Source organism: Panicum hallii, chromosome 8 (genome assembly GCF_002211085.1).
Source record: "Panicum hallii strain FIL2 chromosome 8, PHallii_v3.1, whole genome shotgun sequence".
Taxonomy (NCBI): domain Eukaryota; kingdom Viridiplantae; phylum Streptophyta; class Magnoliopsida; order Poales; family Poaceae; genus Panicum; species Panicum hallii.
The window spans coordinates 4,246,378-4,264,695 of record NC_038049.1 but is presented as its reverse complement, the minus strand read 5'-3'; the positions used below and the strand labels follow the sequence as shown (position 1 = coordinate 4,264,695).

The following is an 18,318-nucleotide window of genomic DNA, read 5'->3' as shown; positions in this document are numbered from 1 at the left end:
CAGGTTATGCATTTCCTCCCGTCCTATCTCGGCGCGGATTTGACGCAAATTCTACCTGTCGCATAGCTATGTCAATTTAGATTACTTGAGGTCCATGTTTTCACCTCCACTGTATTCGTGCTACATCTGCACCTGTGCATTGTCTCCATCAGCAAGCTGCATAGCTTTTCCGCTCTTTCTATACTAGCAGGTGTAGTTTCAGGCTTTCTAGCATTTTTTGCAGTTCGTTCAGTTCAGCGCACATCTGTATAAGAATTACTATAATGAGATTACTGTTAGTTGTAACCATTTTTTCCTAGTGATTTGTACAATGAGGTTACTGTAATTCAGTCATTTTTTTCATACTTCTCCATGCAGGTCTGTGAGTTGATAGTATCTATTTGTACTGTGTTTTGTTTGTCTGAAAGGTGTGTGTTTTTGAATATCACTTCTGCATTAGTGTGAAATCTGTCTGAAAATTGGGTCCATGTTGGGGAACCATATTTTCAAAGGACCATTTTTTTCAAAGGATCAAATATCACTGGTTATACAGAGCATTATATTAGTTGTTGGCGAACCATATTTTCTAAGGACAATAATGCGAAATAGCTAGAGCATCCGCAATCACAGTATGTTACTGAATCTGTAACTTTGTCTAAAAGTATTTTTTTCTGCTACAATCATTGAGAATGTTACTTAATATCACTGCTGCATTAGTGTGGAATCTGTCTGAAAATTGGGTCCATGCTGGCGAACCATATTTTCAAATGACCATTTTTTCCAAAGGTTCACACATCACTGGTTGTACTAGTTGTTGGCGAACCATATTTTCTAAGTACAATAATGCGAAATAGCTAGAGCATTCGCAATCACAGAATGTTACTGAATCTGTAGCTTTGTCCAAAAGTATTTTTTCAGCTACAATCGTTGCGATGAGGTCAGCAGCCTTACAATAGTTTGTGCAACCCCAAAGATTACAATAATTTGAAATAGCTAGAGCATGCCCAAGTACATTTTGTTTCTGGACGCGCAGCTTGCCCAAAAGCATGCTTGCTGATACATTCATGCTTGCTGCTACAGCAGCGGAATATTTGTTTTTTCAACCCAAAGTCATGGTGCCCTCCCAACTTGACGGTTTCAGTATGGGCCTTCCATTGCACCTTTGATACTTGATGGAGGTTGTCCAATATTTCCAAACATAGTGAGGAGCTGGCACAGCAAGTTACACTTCTGAACTTTATTCGCCTCCTGCAGCAGAAAGCGGGTTATTTTAATTTACTTAGTTATTAATGTCAGGAGTAATAAGGCACAAGCTTTATTAAGGGGAACTTACAGGCGTTAAAATCCTTGCCAAGTACCTCCCATCAAAGTAGCTTGCATAAAACATTGTGTATAGTCCAGAGTTGTTGCTTCATTAGAGAAAAAATTGTTAGCCTCACGCACCCCAAAGAAATGAATTCCCAGGTTGCATTTTGTTTTTTGAATTTACCTGCCACCATGTGCTCCTTGTACAAGAAAAAACTCCACCTTCCAGTCTTCCATAGATTCAGAGAGATGCGGGAAGTACAGTTCTTTGGACTCAGACAGGGCACCATGCATTATGGTTGCGCTGTGGCTGTGCTTCTCTGCCATATGGTGTTCACCATGCTGCATGCTCATTGAATTGGGTCCAGTACTACCATTACCTTTCTTTCGAAATCCCAGACATACAAACACCAATGCCAATGTAGTAGGATTGGTGCCATCACCTACAGGGAGTCAATATAGTGAGTATTCATTGCCACCAGTAAATAAGATAGTGTAAATTTCAAGTCTCAAGCTCACCAGCCTGCATTCTCCAACGTTGTAGGTTATGTTGTAGCTCAAAAACATTTCTTTAACTCCATCTGTAGCCACTCCCCCTTCTCCACTGAAAGCGGCTAGCTGCATGACATATTTTTGTATACTGATCAGATATAAACTTTTCTTGGAATTGTATTCGTTCAGCTCTGGAAAAACTTGAAACTTATCCACATACCGCAAAGTCAGCAGGGAGGAAATGCATCCACCTCCTCTCAGACCATCTGGCGTACATCTCATCCTCCATCTGATGGTACATTCTTATAAGTGCATTCATAGTTGTCATACTAATATCAAAATGGCCTCCAAAGATCCCTTGTAGTAGTTTACCATCAATTTTCAACATTGTTGGTATGTCATGAATAAACCACATGCTACATCGTAGAAGACAGCAAATTATTTTTTTAGTCAATATTAGAAACAATTGATTCAGATTACCAGTTTTCGGATAGTTACCTTTGTTTTTCTACGTCGCTGACTTGGCCTAGAGCCCTCTGAAGTGTCAACTGAGCCTCTATTGGTGCATCTCTATGGTTTATACCAATACTGAATGGAGAAACACTGAACTTCGTCAGAGGCCCGAAACTTGCAACATCTACAGTGATGTCATTAACTAGCATCGTTTGATAGCCTTCTTGGTCACTTTCTACCATTCCTAGGCTTGTGTTTACGCCCATCACCGTGCGGTCACCTAGTACATATTAAAAACAGCAGAAATAGCTAAATTCGAGAAAAGTTCATACTAGCAATGGCCAGGTTGTAAAATGTTGAGATTATTCACCAGTCACATCCATTGTGCTGTCATATATTCCAAAGCCCTTACCTGTGCATACATAGGGATACAAATAGGTGGTTGTCATTTATCGTTAGCTTGCATGTGTTTATTCATCTTATGGATTTCATATTTGCATCTTGATTTTAATGTCTTTAATTAAAAAAATGCTAGCATTCATGGTTTTTATGTTGGTTCAGATTGTTCACTTACTGATAATCACTAGTCCCATCCGTATCTCCTCCTCTCTCTCTCTATCAGTGCTCCATGTGGAACTTCTATTTTCGGACGGCGGCCTCCCTGCAGCGTGTTTAATGGTTGTTGAGGTAGAAGATGGAGTCAAAATGAACCTGTTCCAATGAAAAGCAAATGATCCGCATACCAATGCCATCAAATCCTGGATGCACCTTCCCATACTCGCTGTCATCAGAGTCTGAAATGTTGTAGTATTCTATTTCATTGTCGCCTACATATTGACAAATTTGTAAGTATCATATGCCACATGTCGTTAGATTGAATGTTTACATGTCATTACTTACCAACTTCACTCCCTTCTGAATCATCAACTGTGTGTTGCACTGGAGCCTACCCCCCTGAATTCACATCGCCACAGTCTAGTGTAACTAGCGGATGCGTCGCTCTGCTGGGTGCAGCTGCACTGACCGGTGAAGCACCAGTTGCTTGACACTCTATACCTGTTTTTTTGTCCTTATCATACAAAATTGGCTAGTGTCATCTCCAAAATAATCTACTAACTGCTATATCACAATTGCTACTGGGATCGGGAGGGGACCAAGAAGGCTATACAAAGATGTAGCAACGCTCAACGTTGAGGAGTGGAGGGGAGGGGATCCGGAGGCGTGCGGTGGGGAAGGGAGGTGGGAGGCGTGATTGACGGGCGGGATTGGATGGGGTACGTGAGCAGGTAAGAAAAATGTCCGGTGAAAAAAGAAGAGCGAAGACGGCAGAAGTATTTTGCTGCCTACAGTTTTTTCTTGTGCGCCAAAACTTTCTACCAATTTGAGCCTGCTAGGTGGGGCCTTTGTGAGGGTATGGAGATTTTTTTAGGTGGAAAGTGTTCTCAATTATTTTGGTACTTTATAGTGTAGATAGATGTAGATTTTCCCTTGCCTCCTCATTTATAATCCTTCTGCCGCTGCCTTGCTCGCCCTTCGTTGCATCCTCCCCCAAACCCTACGCATTGCATCCTCCCCCACACCCTACCTAGCGACGTCACCGATCATGCCGAGTTCTTCATCCATCCAGAACGTTGTTTTTGCCGGCCGGCAGCCCCTGCCGTCGTTCACATGTTGTTTTCACTGCACCATGCTCGCACCTAATGTGGTGACATCGTCTTCGACCGGTGCGGCGCACCCTCTACACCCTCGCCTCCTTCTCATCATGTTGAGACTTGCATGAGGTTCTATGTGCAATTTTTTTTTCCATTTGGGGTGTGGATCTGCTGGCCCTTTTGCTTGATGCTTGTAAACTTGTTATATCGGCCTCTTTTTCTTAGGGGGCTTGTAATTGTTCTTTATGTATGCAATAGGTTTCTAGCCCATGATCTGGTGGAGCATTATTAGTGGAAAACAATGATAATATTGCTTCAGGAAAGCACCGTGGAGGTAAGCAAAATCTTCTTTTCACGTCATTCTACTTTTGATTTCTTTTATTCTTGTTCACCAACCTTTGTGTATATTTAATTGCGTTTATTGATTAACTCTTGTTGGTACCTTATGGAACATTAACTGATGCATCACAACTTTTTTTCACAACCTCATGGTTCATCAGCTTGCGAAGGTTTTGTAAAGGTAGCAGGGTATTAAGGCCTCCTCATCGATATTTCATTTTTGTGCCGCCGGGTTTCTCCGTGACGCGATTGGCCGGATGTGCTGGGCAAGGTGCTAGGTCTTCCCATCGCCGATCAGCAAGCCTTGGCCTCCCGTCGCTGTGCTAGTTTTGCACGGCTGGCCGGACGCGATTGCCCGGCTTGCCTACGTTGGTAGTAGTGGTCGATCAGGCCAGCCATGCCGCAAGACGTGGTGAGTGCAACAGCAAAAAGCTGTCGACTTACCGAAGGTGATGTTTTTTCTCCCTCAATGGTGACTATGTCACTACGTGTGACTGCCTCGTAACATTTTGATTCAGAACCCTCTGGAGGATGATTTCATTGATATTCTTATTGATCGTGTGTTTCTAGATCTTGTTGCTAATTGCACTTCTACCAATTATATGCGGAAGCGTGCGATACTCTCCATCAGAAATGAACATTTTGATGTGGTGAATGCACTTATGATTGATAGATTTTCAGAGAAGCAGAAGGTTTTCTACAGCTTTGACTCTGTTGATAATGACTCAAGTAAAAATTATCCTCTTAAGTTTCTTAATTCGATTACTCCTAATGGGCGGTCTCCTCATGTGTTAAAGGTGAGAAGAATTATCCTCTTATATTACTTCGTAATCTTGATCCTCATAACGGCCTCTACAACGGTACTCAGTGGTGGTACGAGGTTTTCAGAATAATACAATTGATGCTGAGATTGTAAACAGTTAGCATGCAGAAAAGAGGGTGTTCATACCGAGGATATCAATGTCTCCTTATGAAGATCTCTCTCTTTTGTTCAAGTTTAAGAGGAAGCAATTTCCCATCCAATTGAGTTTTGCGATGACAATTAACAAGACGCAGGGTTAGACCATAGCTAATGTGGGTATCAACCTCTCCGAGCCCGTGTTTTCATGTGGATAGCTGTATGTGGCGCTATAAAGAGGTGTTTCTCATGAGAGTAGGTAGGTACTTGCAAAGAGAAACATGAACATCGATCCTATTGGAAAGAGTATGAAGAATATTGTTTACAGAGATATCTTGGGATCATGAATTGTGTTTGTGCTACAATTTTCTATAATCGTGATGTGTAATAACATGCATTTATGCTCTCATACAGTTATGTGTTATTGTGCTCCTTCTAATCATATATATTGTTCCTGCAGGTCACGCGCTTGAAGATTGTGAGTGCTTATGGCATATCAAAATATTTCTAGAATTTATAATGATTGAATATATCTATGGTATATCTAATGTTTTCATATGCTAGAGTTCATAATGATTGAATATATGTATGTGTATATGTCTAAACATACTTGGACCGGTGTGTCTTGATTTATAAAGTGTCTGATACTGGATTTGTAAATTTTTTATTTGGCTACATATATGGTATATTTGTAGAAGTTTTACGATGTACCATGCTTGGATTCAAAAGGATGAAAATCTGCAGTGAAATATGTGTATAAGTCCCTGGATTAGTTTATATTAGATTAGATTGGATTGCTAGGATATTAATAAGTAAATTTAAATTTTTAATAGTCGTCTGATTCAATTCAATTGTTTCTTTAAACACGTGCATATGGTATGTGCATCTCCACTAGTCTGTATAAAACTACATACATAACGTAACCCAGACGAGAGTTGGGGACCCACTGTCATAGACAGAGAGACGAAGTCCTCCTAAACGGAAAAGCAAAATCCGGTTGATGACTTTGTCAAAATCAACTCGGACGGTGCGTTCTCGGCAGGGACGGGAGAGGGAGGTTGGGGTTATGTGATCCGCGATGCTGAAGGAGAGGTACTTTGTGCAGGGGCAAGCAAGCTTTCGCACTTGCAAGATGCGCTCCAAGCAGAGATAAGAGCATGCATGCAGGGGGCAAAAGCAGCAGCCGACCATGGTATGGGCAAAGTCATTCTGGAAACGGATTCGCTGATTCTGTCACGAGCCATGTTGGATAATTCGCACCGGCTGGCGCTGACAGGAGGATCTATTCTTGAGCTAAAGAACTTCATCGCGGATAATTTCGTTTGTAGTAAGGTTGTTTATGTTCCTAAATTTGCAACAAAGCTGCTCATGCTATTGCGGAGTTGGGTCGTATGTGTCCTCAGAAGATCGACCCTGCATGGAGCTAGTTGTATCGAGATTTGTGGCTAGCGACAATGCTGAGATAAATTAATCGAAAGCTCTTTTCCTCGAAAAAAAGAAAAGCGAAATCCAGCATGGCCCACTCGTTCTCGTTCCTCCCCTCCCCACTGGCTGCCGCCGCTGTCTTTTTTACTTTTTCGCTTTTTTTCGAAGAAAGTTCGCATTTGGATCCTCGGGGAACTTATTCCTTGATTTGGATCCTGGGACCAGCGCCATGACACCTGGCGCTAATGTAACACGTCTCGATGCCGCGGCTTATGGCGCTGAGGTGCCCGCACCTGCTGACTGTGTTCGATGAGGTGGTGCCTACATGGCAGCATGGTCCGCGCCATAGGCCATGGCGCCGAGCTCGGCGCCAAGATCTATGGCGTGGAGGTCGACGCCAAGATCTGTAGCCCCGAGCTCAGCGCCATGGCCTATGGCACCGACCGTGCTGCCTTAAATAGCGTCCCCCTTTTCTGCCCGAGCCCTCCTTCATTTGTTCTAACTTCCTCTCGATTTTTCTCTATCCCGTACCCGCCAATCCTTAGAAATCGACAAATTGAACCTCCAAAATTTTGATTTGATCCATATATCTGCGAGACCAAGGTATCCTCTTTACCTTCCTTCTTTTTTACGCATTGATTTGGTCCATATTATGTGTATTATTGAACCTTAGGTTCTTCATTGCTTAGGGTTCAGGTGACTATATTGTCCATCTAGTTCCTATCCACAACACAAAGGTTATGATACGTATAATATACAAAACTAACTAATAACATTTCCTGACTATCTAAATTACCTAACTATATTTGATAACTAACTAAATTACCTAACTACATTTGCCGACTATATAACCTAACTATATATCTAACTATATAACACTCTAACTATCTAACTAACTATAGTTAGCTATATTTGATAACTGCATTTGCTAACTACCTAAATTAATTTTCTAACTACAATTGCTAACTATCAGAAAACTATGATTCTATAATAACATATAAATCTTCTAACTACCTAAATTTATCTAACTAAATTTGCTAACTACATTAGCTAACTAAACTATAAATCACTAAATTACCTAAACTAATTAAATAGAATAAAGAAGAAAAAACTAAACCTTCCTACGGACGGTCGCGGCTGGCAGCCCAAGGCGGCGACGCGGGCGCGGGCACCAAGCACGCCGCGCCGAGCGCCCAGCGGAGACGGCGGCGGGCCGGGTGGGGCGCAGGGGGCCCAAGCCCCCGGCACCGAGGCTGGCAGGGGGCAGGCGGGGCCGCGGGAGCCGAGCCCCGGCCCCGAGGCTAGCGCAGGAGGGCGCAGGCGGGGGCACCGCCGGTAACCGGAGTCGGCAGCCGGTGGCGGCGCAAAGGGAGAGAGGGCGGAGGGGAGAGAGTGAACCGAGAGAGACGAGGGGAGGGGAGCCGTGGGGAGTGAGGGACCGAGTGAGGGAGAGAGCATAGAGGGAGAGTGAGGAAGTGGAGCCCCACCTGGCATGGGGCTCGGCTCGGCGCCACAGAGCATGGTGCTGAGTTCGGCACCGGGCGCCGAGCCTTCGCCACATCGGCGGCCAAGTCAACCGGGGGTCTGGCTTCTCGGCGCCATGACTTACGGCGCCGAGGTTACACATCTCGGCACCATAAGTCGTGGCGCCGACCCCAGGGTCCAAAAATGAAAATACTTTCCCCAGGGATCTAAGGGTCTAAATGCGAATGTTTTTCGCTAAAAGGACCAAAAAGCAAAAGTACGGCTGCCGCCGTGGCTGGGGGCTGGGTTGGTTCCCTCTCTTCTCCCCTACAAAACCCCCTGGCCGCGGGATCGTTTCTTCTGCTCGCTCCACGCCTCCTGACCGCCGCCAGCCCAGGCAAGCCTTTCTTCTTCCCCCCATTCCCCTCTTCCTCCCTCACGTGCTCTCTTCTCATCTTCTGGAATTTCTCGTTGATGAATCTGTCGAATCTTCCAGGCTCCTCTGGTCGAGGGTGAGGAGGCCAGGGCGAGCCGCTGCATCGGCGCGGCGTCCGACTCCAGTTTTCGCACCATCAACCTCACGCAGCAAGGTATGCAGCTTCTCCCCTTCACCCCCTCCTTCTAGAACCTTCCGACCCTGATTGTTCTGGAATTCCGGGCGATTGCTTCCCCCAAATCACCCATCGTTTGGATTTCTCAGGGGCGCCGTCTCCGTTTCGGATTTCACCCCACGGGCTCGGAATTCCTCGCCCCACGCCTCCTCACGCCGACGCTCAGGCAAGCCTTTCTTCCTTCTTGCCACGTTCCCCTCTTCCTCCCCTTGCTTGCTTTCTTGTGGAATTTCTCGCTAATGAATCTGTCGAATCTTCTAGGTTTTCTTGTCGAGGGTGACGAGGCCAGGTCGAGCCACTACATCATGACGACGTCGTCCGGCTCCAGCTTTCCCGCAGTCGACCTCATGCAGCAAGGTATGCAGACCTGATTGTTCTGGTATTCTGGGCGAGTGCTCCGCCCCGCTTCCCCGACCCCCAAATGAACCATCCTTTGGATTTCTCAGGGGCGCCAACTCCGTGTCGGATTTCCGATTTCGACCAGCAGGCTCGGACTCCCCCGTATTTATCTCGCCAGGTGAGCCAACGGTGGTTCCAACTGTGAAATCCCCATGTATCGGAAGCTTGTGGGGTTTGCTTCATTCAGTTTTTCCGTGTCTGTGCGAGTTTGTTCGGTGTGATTTTGCCCTAACCTCTTTCTGAGATCTTCCGTTGCCACCCACAGATGGTGCCCACTGAAACCAATAGATGAACCTTTCAAAAAAAAAGGAAAAAAATCTAGATTACTCCCTCAACTATAGCCAAAGTCTGGATAACCCCCTAAACTATCTTTTGGTTCATTTTACCCCCCAAAATATGCCATTTGGTTCAAATTACCCCCTAATACAATTTGTTTTTTCATTTCTCCATGCATAGGTGGCGTTTTAGTTGAAATACTACAAGATGATAGTACACATCATAACAGATGTTAGAAAAAATACATCATATTTTTTTATCATTATTTTGATAGGTTAGGATATTTAATAATAAATGAATCATTGGAGTTCAAAAGTATATGAAAAATAATGATTGAAAAATTCTAACAAATTTTTTTAATATGCATTGTGATGTCCACTACTACCCTGCAAAAGTTGAAATTAAAATTCAACTTGTGTATGGAGAAACAAAAAAGAAAAATTGTATTATGGGGTAAAATGAACTAAATAGCATAGTTTAGGGGGTAAATTGAACCAAGTTATAGTTTAGGGGTTATTAGACTCTGGCTATACTTGAAGGGAGTAAATTGAACTTTTTCCAAAAAAAAAACAATAGATGATAGTGATTTGCGTTTGGGTATTTCCAGAAGGTAGCTCCAATCGATTGAATCAAATGCATTGGAATATCCCCCTTAGGAATAGACTTGTGTTTTCTTTTTAGGTACTCCCTAGACTTGTGTTTTCTTTTTAGGGTACTCCCTGATTGTACTTTGGATACACTTAAAGTTGCCACGGATGCAGTGCCTTTTGTCTTTGATGTAGTCACTTCGATTAGCTGAGATGGTAGTTTGCATTTTCGAATCCAACCTGTTTAACAGAATCGTAGATAAAATTTTTGCAAAGCTTGGTGTGAGGAGCTAATCTTTCTGTAATCTGGATTCAAAATGGAGAATTTGGCAAAGTTTATGTGGTCTAATAACCTGTTTTTGTAATGCACTTGCATATTTTTATGATTAACTATTAGCTCGATATTTTTCTCTTCAAATGGTAAGTCTAAGCATGCAGCTTTTATTTTTAATAAATATCTGAAATGTTGGAAGCTCGTATGGAACTTTGCTTCAATGTTTCTTTATTTCTACATCTGTAGGTATTTGTCAAACATTTACATGGAACACTATCATTGCAAGTTGATTTAACAAAAGATGTGGAGGTTCTTAAGGAAGTCGTCGAGAAAAGATTGCAAAGAAATGCTTCTGATGAGTATTTTGCTTACTATCTAAAAGAGTTGGAACCAAGGAACTCCCTATTATCTTATGGAATAAAAAGAGACTCCACCATAAGTCTAACGCCTAGGCTCCGTGGTGGTCGCAGAAGGTGAGTTAGTCATCCTTAAGCCCATTTTCTAACTTACACGTTAAGATGCAAGACTCTAATGTCAACTAATTTTGTAGGCTCAAGACACTTCTTCGCTTTTTCCTAAAACATAAGGAGGAACTAGTAAAACTTGTTGAGCTGACTGATGGATCTGACTCAGTGGAGTTAACTTATATGGGCTGCAAATTCTTATCTAGCTGGTTGTGTTGTTTCCTCAGAGCTTTTGCATCAGGAAGATCTTGGGGTGGCTCATTTGACTTAGTGAGTTTCTTGGTTCCTAGACAGAGTGTTCACATTTTCAAAACGCCAAGTAAAGAACTCAATCCAAGAAATTTGCACATGGACTGCACAACTTTCACCAGATTTGTGAGAGTCATGTTTGTATTGAACAATCAGCATCCTCCTTACCTACTGCATCTCCTAAGTATGCTAGACAACTTAACCATGGAGGATCTATCAGCAGATACGTTATTTGCTCTGACAACACATATATCACTTATGCCATCCCTGAATCGAGTTTGCTTGGTATACTTGATCAAAAGAAGGTATGATGGCTGGCGCCCGTCTGAACGAAGGCGCTTTAGAAATCATGTCAACATGTGCCAATTGCATCAAATCTGGCTGCTGAATTGAGATTCATCCCTATGTTTGGGGATGTTCTTGTTGAAACCCTGCGGAGGAGTGCTGTATCCCACAATGATTGGCATCAACTGTTCGTAACAATCAGAAATTATAATACACATGGGCCAGAATACTGTTGGAGAGGGAATGTTCAATGGTTCGACTACAGTAACAATGGCATGGAGTTGATGGTGCCAAAATATACAGCTGATTTTCTAGCTCAAATGCTTGATGTCCTAATTCAAAGGAAGTTTGACATTAAAGATGAGTATGTATATCTATATCTGCTTTCCGCTTCAAACCTTGCTGTATTTTACAATAAATTCTGAAATTTTCTTTGTTTGTAGGTTGATGGCCTGCTCAGTTTCTTGTTGTGCCCGTAAAATTTGGAAGAGAAGATTTAGGGAGAACTCAGATAGACGGAGCAGTTCTCCAATTGATTCTGAGAGGTCTGTTAAGACAAACAAGAGAAGGCATGCTGAAAGTTATGATAGAAGAGGATCGAAGAAACATAAGAAATTCTAAGGTAAAAACCTAAAAACTGACAGCTCAATCGAACAATCTATGAACTCATGCTTCGAGCTTGTTCTCTATGGAGCATTATCTGTGTGCTATGTTACTGTTCTGCATTTGTACTTCTGTTTGCTTCTAGGTTGTAGGACTGGTGTGTTTGTGAAATTTCACACTTCAGTTGTCTGTTTCTTGATATTATCAGAACACTTTATGGTAGTATTCTGGCAAATGTAGCATTCTGTCTGTTTTGAGTGGGCAGGCACCACACCACAGAACACTCCTATGATGAACGTCTGTTTTATTTCGGTTTGACCATACTTTCTGATTTGTGGTTTAACTCCTCATCAACTGTCCATAGCAGAATATCATTCACTATTAATTACATGAATTGATAGCTACAGAGTGAGGGGCTTAGCTTCCTTGTAAATGGCAATCATCAGTAAGAAAAATTTGATGTAATTGTCTTGTGCTAGAATTGTTATTTAATAAAAGATCAAATAAGGCAGTTGATTGAATTTCGCTGCATGGATTGCTTTCAATAATATGCAATTGTGAGCTGATATCATGTCCATGGTAAAATGATCCTTATTTGCTATAGGAAATCCTATTGGCATAGTAGTTTACCTCTAGGATATGTGGCAGCTGTATTTTATTTCATCAACACCAGAATGTTAGTGATAATGGGAAATCCCATGAACTATAAGTTGGTTACTTGACTCTTAACACATGTAAGAAATAGAGCCCAATGACTTCTGTTTATGGTGCATATTTTCATCTCCCACAATATAGAAGAAATTCGAAAGTGTGGTGCTTTAGACTTTACAATCAGAAAAAAAAAGTTTTCCTTCTTGGACCGGTTCTCCTTGAGTTTGGTTTCCCTTCTTAAAAACAAGGGGTGTTTTTACTATTCTGATGGTTGTATACTTAATCTGAGATTTGGTGATGGTGAGTTTTCTAGTGCTAAGATTAGGCAGTTCTTTCTTGAATTAGCAAGCATGAGAGAGAGAAGGGAGAGGGGGGGGGGGGGGGTCAATGAACAGAATTCAAAGCTAGTATGTGTTACACCTGACTTCTATAAAACATGCTACTAGTTGAGATTGGAATGTTCTGATGTGACTTTACCTAATAGTAACTTCATCTACAAGTGCTAATGATTTATCTGTTCCAAGGGTGGATTTCACCACCATTGTTTCCTTGAAGGGGAAATTTTAGGGTGCACCATGAATGTTTTATCATCACCATAGTAAATTGTTTCAGCTCAGCTTCTCTTGGGGTTGATGGTTTTAGTGAAAGATTAAATTACCTTTGATGTCTGTAAGCTGAAGGGTGGAGCAATTAGGGATATAGAGTCTTGATTAAACATGCTCTTTTTTCATGTATCTTGTAATTTATTGCAGAGAAAGTTACAATTAGTCTCCTTGAAACCTGAATCTGGTGCTTTGTTTACTGCTAATTGTTCCTATAAGATTGAATGTGGTACCTGTTGTTTTGAGAATTTCACAGGTTGAAAGTTAGTGGTTATATAAATTCAAGTGGACTTGTGACTATGGGTTGAGCGACCTGCTTAGTAAAACTTGAATTTACCAAATTGTTTCCAAAATGATTTAAGCATGATAGTTTGTCTTATATGCATATTAAGGATAAAATTCAGATAATCTTATCTTATAATCCCCTTTTTTAGAGTTTGTTCTGAAACCAAGTTTTGCTTTGGTGCTCTCGTGTCCATTCATCAGGAAGAGTGGAAGATTCAGGCAGCGGATGCCATGGCCCGTCTGCCTGGAAGCTACCATGAAGAATAGGGGTTATGATGATCAAACTGCTAACGGCTTGACATTGATCAACACTTCGCAGCATTATTCAAGTCCTGTGTAATGCTGTTTTTACCGTTTTATTTTACCAGCTATGTAACAGTAAACATTGAACAAAGTTAGCCGCACTGATGTTGGGAACATGCCTGGTGGTGGAACGAATAACATGATTGTTGTTTTGATGCCATGGACTATTGGTGCGCTTGGTTTGAGGAATGGATTAATGCATCACCACTTATATTTTTGTTTGCTTCGAGGGTTGAAATAGATTTGCTGTCACCATCTCATCTCTTGATAATTAGAAATGAGTTAATCCCATCAAAGTTCATGGAATGGGTCCGATGCATCATTTCATTCTAGATGAGTTATTTCTTAAACCGTGCGCCTCAATTGTTCTCTAGTTCTTAGCTTCAGAACTAGCTTTGTACATATCCAAGGTGCTCGTAAAGTCCACCAAAAAAAAAAAAGGTCCTCGTAAAGTCAAAGTCAGGTTGGTTCTTTCTGCTTGTGTTCTGTCGTGTTAGCTGCAGTGGTGTTGCTGCAGTTCTGTCGATGCTTTGAACTCATCGGGGTGTTTGCAGAGCAAAATGCTAAAGCAACGTTTCTCAGTTTTGGATGGGATGCTGCAGAGTTGATCAAAGCATGCATTGCCCGGCTCTCGGCAAATTTTAACGTTTTACCATTAAATTCGCAAAATTTCCATTCTACCCCACACACAGTCTGGGCAACGCGGCCGCATGTTACAATACAAAAGAATAAAGTGCAGTCGTCAATTCCCCAGCTCTTCCGATGGACCAGAACGCATACAAAGCACAAATAAACCTGATCCTATCTACACAACCCATTTAAAAAGATCCTAACGATATGTTCTGAATTCATGAGTGGTGTCAACACAACAATGGAGATCAGGTTGAAGATAATGTGCAAACACCACTTGATTAAACATTGTTCATATCCATTCCAGATCCTTCCTACCATGATTGCTCAGTTCACCAGTTTGACATGGTAGAGCATATCTGCAGCAACTATAAAATATAAAACCCATCTGGACCGTAAAACAAAGGATATGTTCCACGCAATCGTAATCAATTAGTTTGGTGCGTACATAAGATTTCTTATAAGCAAATAATGTAATTTAACCCAATCTTCCCATGCTTGTTCCGAAGCATGTAGTAGCAACATGGCATCCCAAGTTGGTTTGATATCTAAACTGGTAGTGCAGATCGAGCCACAGCTTTAGTTGTACTCTTGCTTGTCAACTTCCTGCATGAAGTTAAGAGGCAGCTTTTATGTAAAACTGGATGAAAGAGATCGCTCAATATTGGAAGCAAAATCTTTGCATACTATGAACGATTCAGTTTGCATATCAATAGGACATAGGTATATGCTGGGGTGGAAAATTGGACTACAAAAACTTCCATTTGATGCTTTCATATCTTCTAATCCATTTAATACACATAGACAATAGTATTATTATAAGCATATGGACCAATGTAGCTGTGGAAGGTAAATCTAGTCATATGGTACAGTCTTGTGCAAACTACACTAAACAAAAATTAATTTTACTCTAGATCAGTAAAAGCATAAGATAACCTCATAAATATTTAAGAATGATGAACTGATAATGAGATATCAATTTGACAGTTGTATATACATCAGGTTCAATAATCACGAGATATGTGTGAGCTATAAAGTTAGTATTTACTCAGGCTGTCCCTATGAGGTAAAAAAATGGCAGCATGTCTGCATGTGACATGGAAATAAATGATATCAAATGAATGTGTCTTCCCTGCCAATAGTACTCAATGTATATGTATGCAAATTACAAATAACATTGGCAAATGTTCAAATTGAAGAATCCTATTCTATATCATGGACTAAAAAGGAGACCAGCACCAATTAATTAAGGAGGTTAGCATGCTACTAAAAAATAACAAGCGATAAGGGGGGCTCAGGGCCTGCCTTGTCAATTTCCTGCTTTTTGAAAAATAAGAGCGGGCTTTTTGAAAAATTGGATGAAGAAATGGCTTAATGATGGAAACAGAACCTTTTTCACAAGGTAGATGTATGCTTGGGCACGGACATTAAGCAGAGTTCCCTAACAGACTTCAAAAACCAAATGATGCCACATTACTTGTGAGGCTTATCCTAAATGGCTTATTCTAAGTGGCCTATTCAAAGGGCTTCTTCATGTGAGGCTATCAGGCATGTGCCCTATACATTTTATGTACACATTATAATTGGATCAAATATGTAGCCAAGAAAGGCTTAAGCTAAACCATTTTGAGTCATATATGGCACAAGTATCTTGTGCACATTACACAGAACAGAAAATGAGTTTGCACTAGAATACTTAAAATAACCCATCTGATAACCTCGTTGCTAGTTAAGAATGGTATACTGATGATGGGATATTAAGTGATATTTGACAGTTGCATATACATCTCAGTTCAATAATTGCTAGAGTTGTCTCAGTTAGAACTTCTTATTTACTCAGGCTGTCCTTATGAGAAGAAGAAATGACAGAAAGTGAACATGGAAATAAATTATATCAATTGCTGGATCCTCCACCAAGGCACCAATAGTACTCAATGTATGCAAATTATAAATAACATTGATGAATGGTTAAATTGAAGAATCATATTCTATATCATGGACTAAAAAGGAGGCCAACATCAATTAATTAAGGAGGTTAGCATGCTATTAACAAATAACAAGCAATAAGGGGGCTCAGGCCCTGCCCCTAGCAAGAATAGTGTATCAACTGCAGATGGCAATTTCTCACGATTTGCGTAACTAGAGTTGGGAATATGAAAAACAGACAGATAGGAACATTGCTGTAGCTAAATTCCTAAGTACTAAGCAATTTCTCAAAGGCAGAAGAATTCGTACTGAGCATGTGAGATTCTGCAGAACATAGAAAATTAAGAACAGGGTGGCATGCATGCAGAAAAAGGTGCAAGACTAGGAGTATGAGATGCAATTACCTCCTTTTCTCAGGCAGGTAATCTGGCATCTCACTGGAGATGAAAGGGAGAGGGAGACCCTGAGACAGAACTCTTGCAGATTTGGTAGTGATCTGTCTGAAGAAGATTTGCTCCTCGGAATAAGCAGTGGCATTTAACAAAAGTTTCTTCTTCATGTGGACCTCGACCATCCATGTTTTGCCACTGTAGCCAAAAGTGTGGCTTCTCTCATATCATGAAAAGCAGATGGCGTCAGGATTTTTCATATTAAAAATAGGGAATTCTGGCAGGACATGTGGGAGTTGGTTTTCAGCATCGAGGTCCCAGAATTCTTCAGCATCCAACGTAGCTTCTTCTATCCATGTGTCAGAATAGTTGCATAAGGACCAGGTGGTGATGCGGAAGGTGCTCCAGCACCGATTCAGCGCCACTACGGAGCTGCTGCTGTACTGATGGTTGATAGTGACAAACTTGATGGCAGAGCGGGTGACAAAGATATTGTGGCTAGCCTCAGGCCATCTTCTGCCACAATTCCAGTCATCACAGATCCCTTTAGTTGCATCCACTGGTAGTGGCACATACCTAAGTGTAGGTTCCCTCCATGGATCCTCCATGTTTCCGAAGATCATCCCCTTGTAATAGTTTACCCAGATTAAGTGGTGCCGGTAGGGCAGCACCCTATCTGTTGACCACCGGGACAGATCAAGGAGGTCGCCATTCGCACGGCGTACAGGGAGACGCTTGAGGACCCTCCACCCATCATACCCCTTACTCTTGCCAGAACCTGACACGAACAGGTAGATGTCAACCGCATCTTTCCTTGTCTCAAGATCAGCCACGATGAACAATCCACTATTCAAGGACAGAACTCCCGTGGCATCCGTACTCATTATGTGCTGCATAGGTCGGCCCTCATTCGAATCTCTCTTGGGATACAGAACAGGTACCAGAGACAAGGATGATCGCCGAGAGGGGTCGCTACTTGCCTCGTAGATGAAGTAGTCCACGGGATGAGCGGGATCATGAATGCCACGAACCATCTGGAATAGAACCAAGTTGCGGTCCGCTGCGATGACCTCCGGGTAGCTCGAGGGGGGCCCTTGCGGCCGGTCGAGGGTGAGGACGGAAGTGCCAGGCGGTTCGACGAGCTCGAAGGAGACGGAAATCTTCTCGCCGGTGGAGGTGTGGCAGATCACAGACGTGGTGTGGTCGCCTGGGAAATAATCCCTCCGGGCACCAGCTCGATTCAGAATCATCCAGGTGGGATGAGGAGGAGAGGCGGCAGTGGCATCCTCCTCCGAAGAGTCCCGGGTGGATCGCCCTGACCGCTGCGAGGGACCGGGCCTCCCTGTCAAGGCGAGGCGGATCTGGGTGAAGGGAGAGGCGGCAGTGGTATCCTCCTCCGAAGAGTCCCGGGTGGATCGCCATGACCGCCGCGAGGGACCGGGCCTCTCTGTCAAGGCGGGGCGGATCTGGGCGACGGCCCGACGGGAGGCTGCTTCCGCTGCCAGCGAATCCACAGGTGACGAATCCCGTCTGGATCGCCGGTGGCCTGGGACCTGTGTATCCTTCCCCTTTGCGGAGATCGGCATGGCGGCGGCGAGGGTTTGGTGGTTACGGCTGGCGGCGGGGAAAAGGGAAGGTGTGGCGACGGGAGTCCGTTCGCTTCTTTCTCTTATCTTTTATTGTAATTGAAAGAAGAAAGAAGTAAATTATATATTTACTTATTATAGAAACTCCATAAAAAACTTATATTAGTAGAAGTTTATTCAATCGGAGTTGT

The 18,318-nt window shown here is 42.6% G+C and overlaps 2 protein-coding genes across 3 annotated transcripts; one reads left to right on the top strand and one right to left on the bottom strand.

Moving 5' to 3' along the window:
- The first annotated feature begins 6,876 nt into the window (after positions 1-6,876).
- LOC112903527 lies at positions 6,877-9,162 on the top strand. Its single transcript, XM_025972794.1, has 5 exons — positions 6,877-6,988; positions 8,528-8,597; positions 8,708-8,784; positions 8,880-8,975; positions 9,065-9,162. Exons 1-5 carry the CDS (start codon positions 6,877-6,879, stop codon positions 9,160-9,162), a joined length of 453 nt encoding a protein of 150 aa, XP_025828579.1.
- A 5,317-nt stretch (positions 9,163-14,479) lies between these two features.
- On the bottom strand, positions 14,480-18,176 carry LOC112903045. Of its 2 annotated transcripts, XM_025972252.1 has the most exons (3): positions 17,936-18,176; positions 16,557-17,830; positions 14,480-14,832 (listed from the first exon to the last, which is right to left on the bottom strand). In XM_025972252.1, the coding sequence occupies exons 1-2, from the start codon at positions 18,125-18,127 to the stop codon at positions 16,769-16,771; spliced, it is 1,254 nt and encodes a 417-aa protein (XP_025828037.1). In that variant the 5' UTR covers positions 18,128-18,176; the 3' UTR covers positions 14,480-14,832; positions 16,557-16,768. The 2 variants fall into 2 exon arrangements, with proteins under 2 accessions (XP_025828037.1, XP_025828036.1); XM_025972251.1 differs by having other exon boundaries at positions 16,557-18,176.
- Positions 18,177-18,318: the final 142 nt, after the last annotated feature.

Coding starts and splice junctions, on each gene's coding strand:
- LOC112903045 (XM_025972251.1), bottom strand. CDS start 18,127: ATGCCGATCTCCGCAAAGGGGAAGGATACACAGGTCCCAGGCCACCGG.
- LOC112903527 (XM_025972794.1), top strand. CDS start 6,877: ATGGTCCGCGCCATAGGCCATGGCGCCGAGCTCGGCGCCAAGATCTAT. Junction 8,785..8,879: donor CTCCTCACGCCGACGCTCAG/GCAAGCCTTTCT, acceptor CGAATCTTCTAG/GTTTTCTTGTCGAGGGTGAC. Junction 8,976..9,064: donor AGTCGACCTCATGCAGCAAG/GTATGCAGACCT, acceptor TGGATTTCTCAG/GGGCGCCAACTCCGTGTCGG.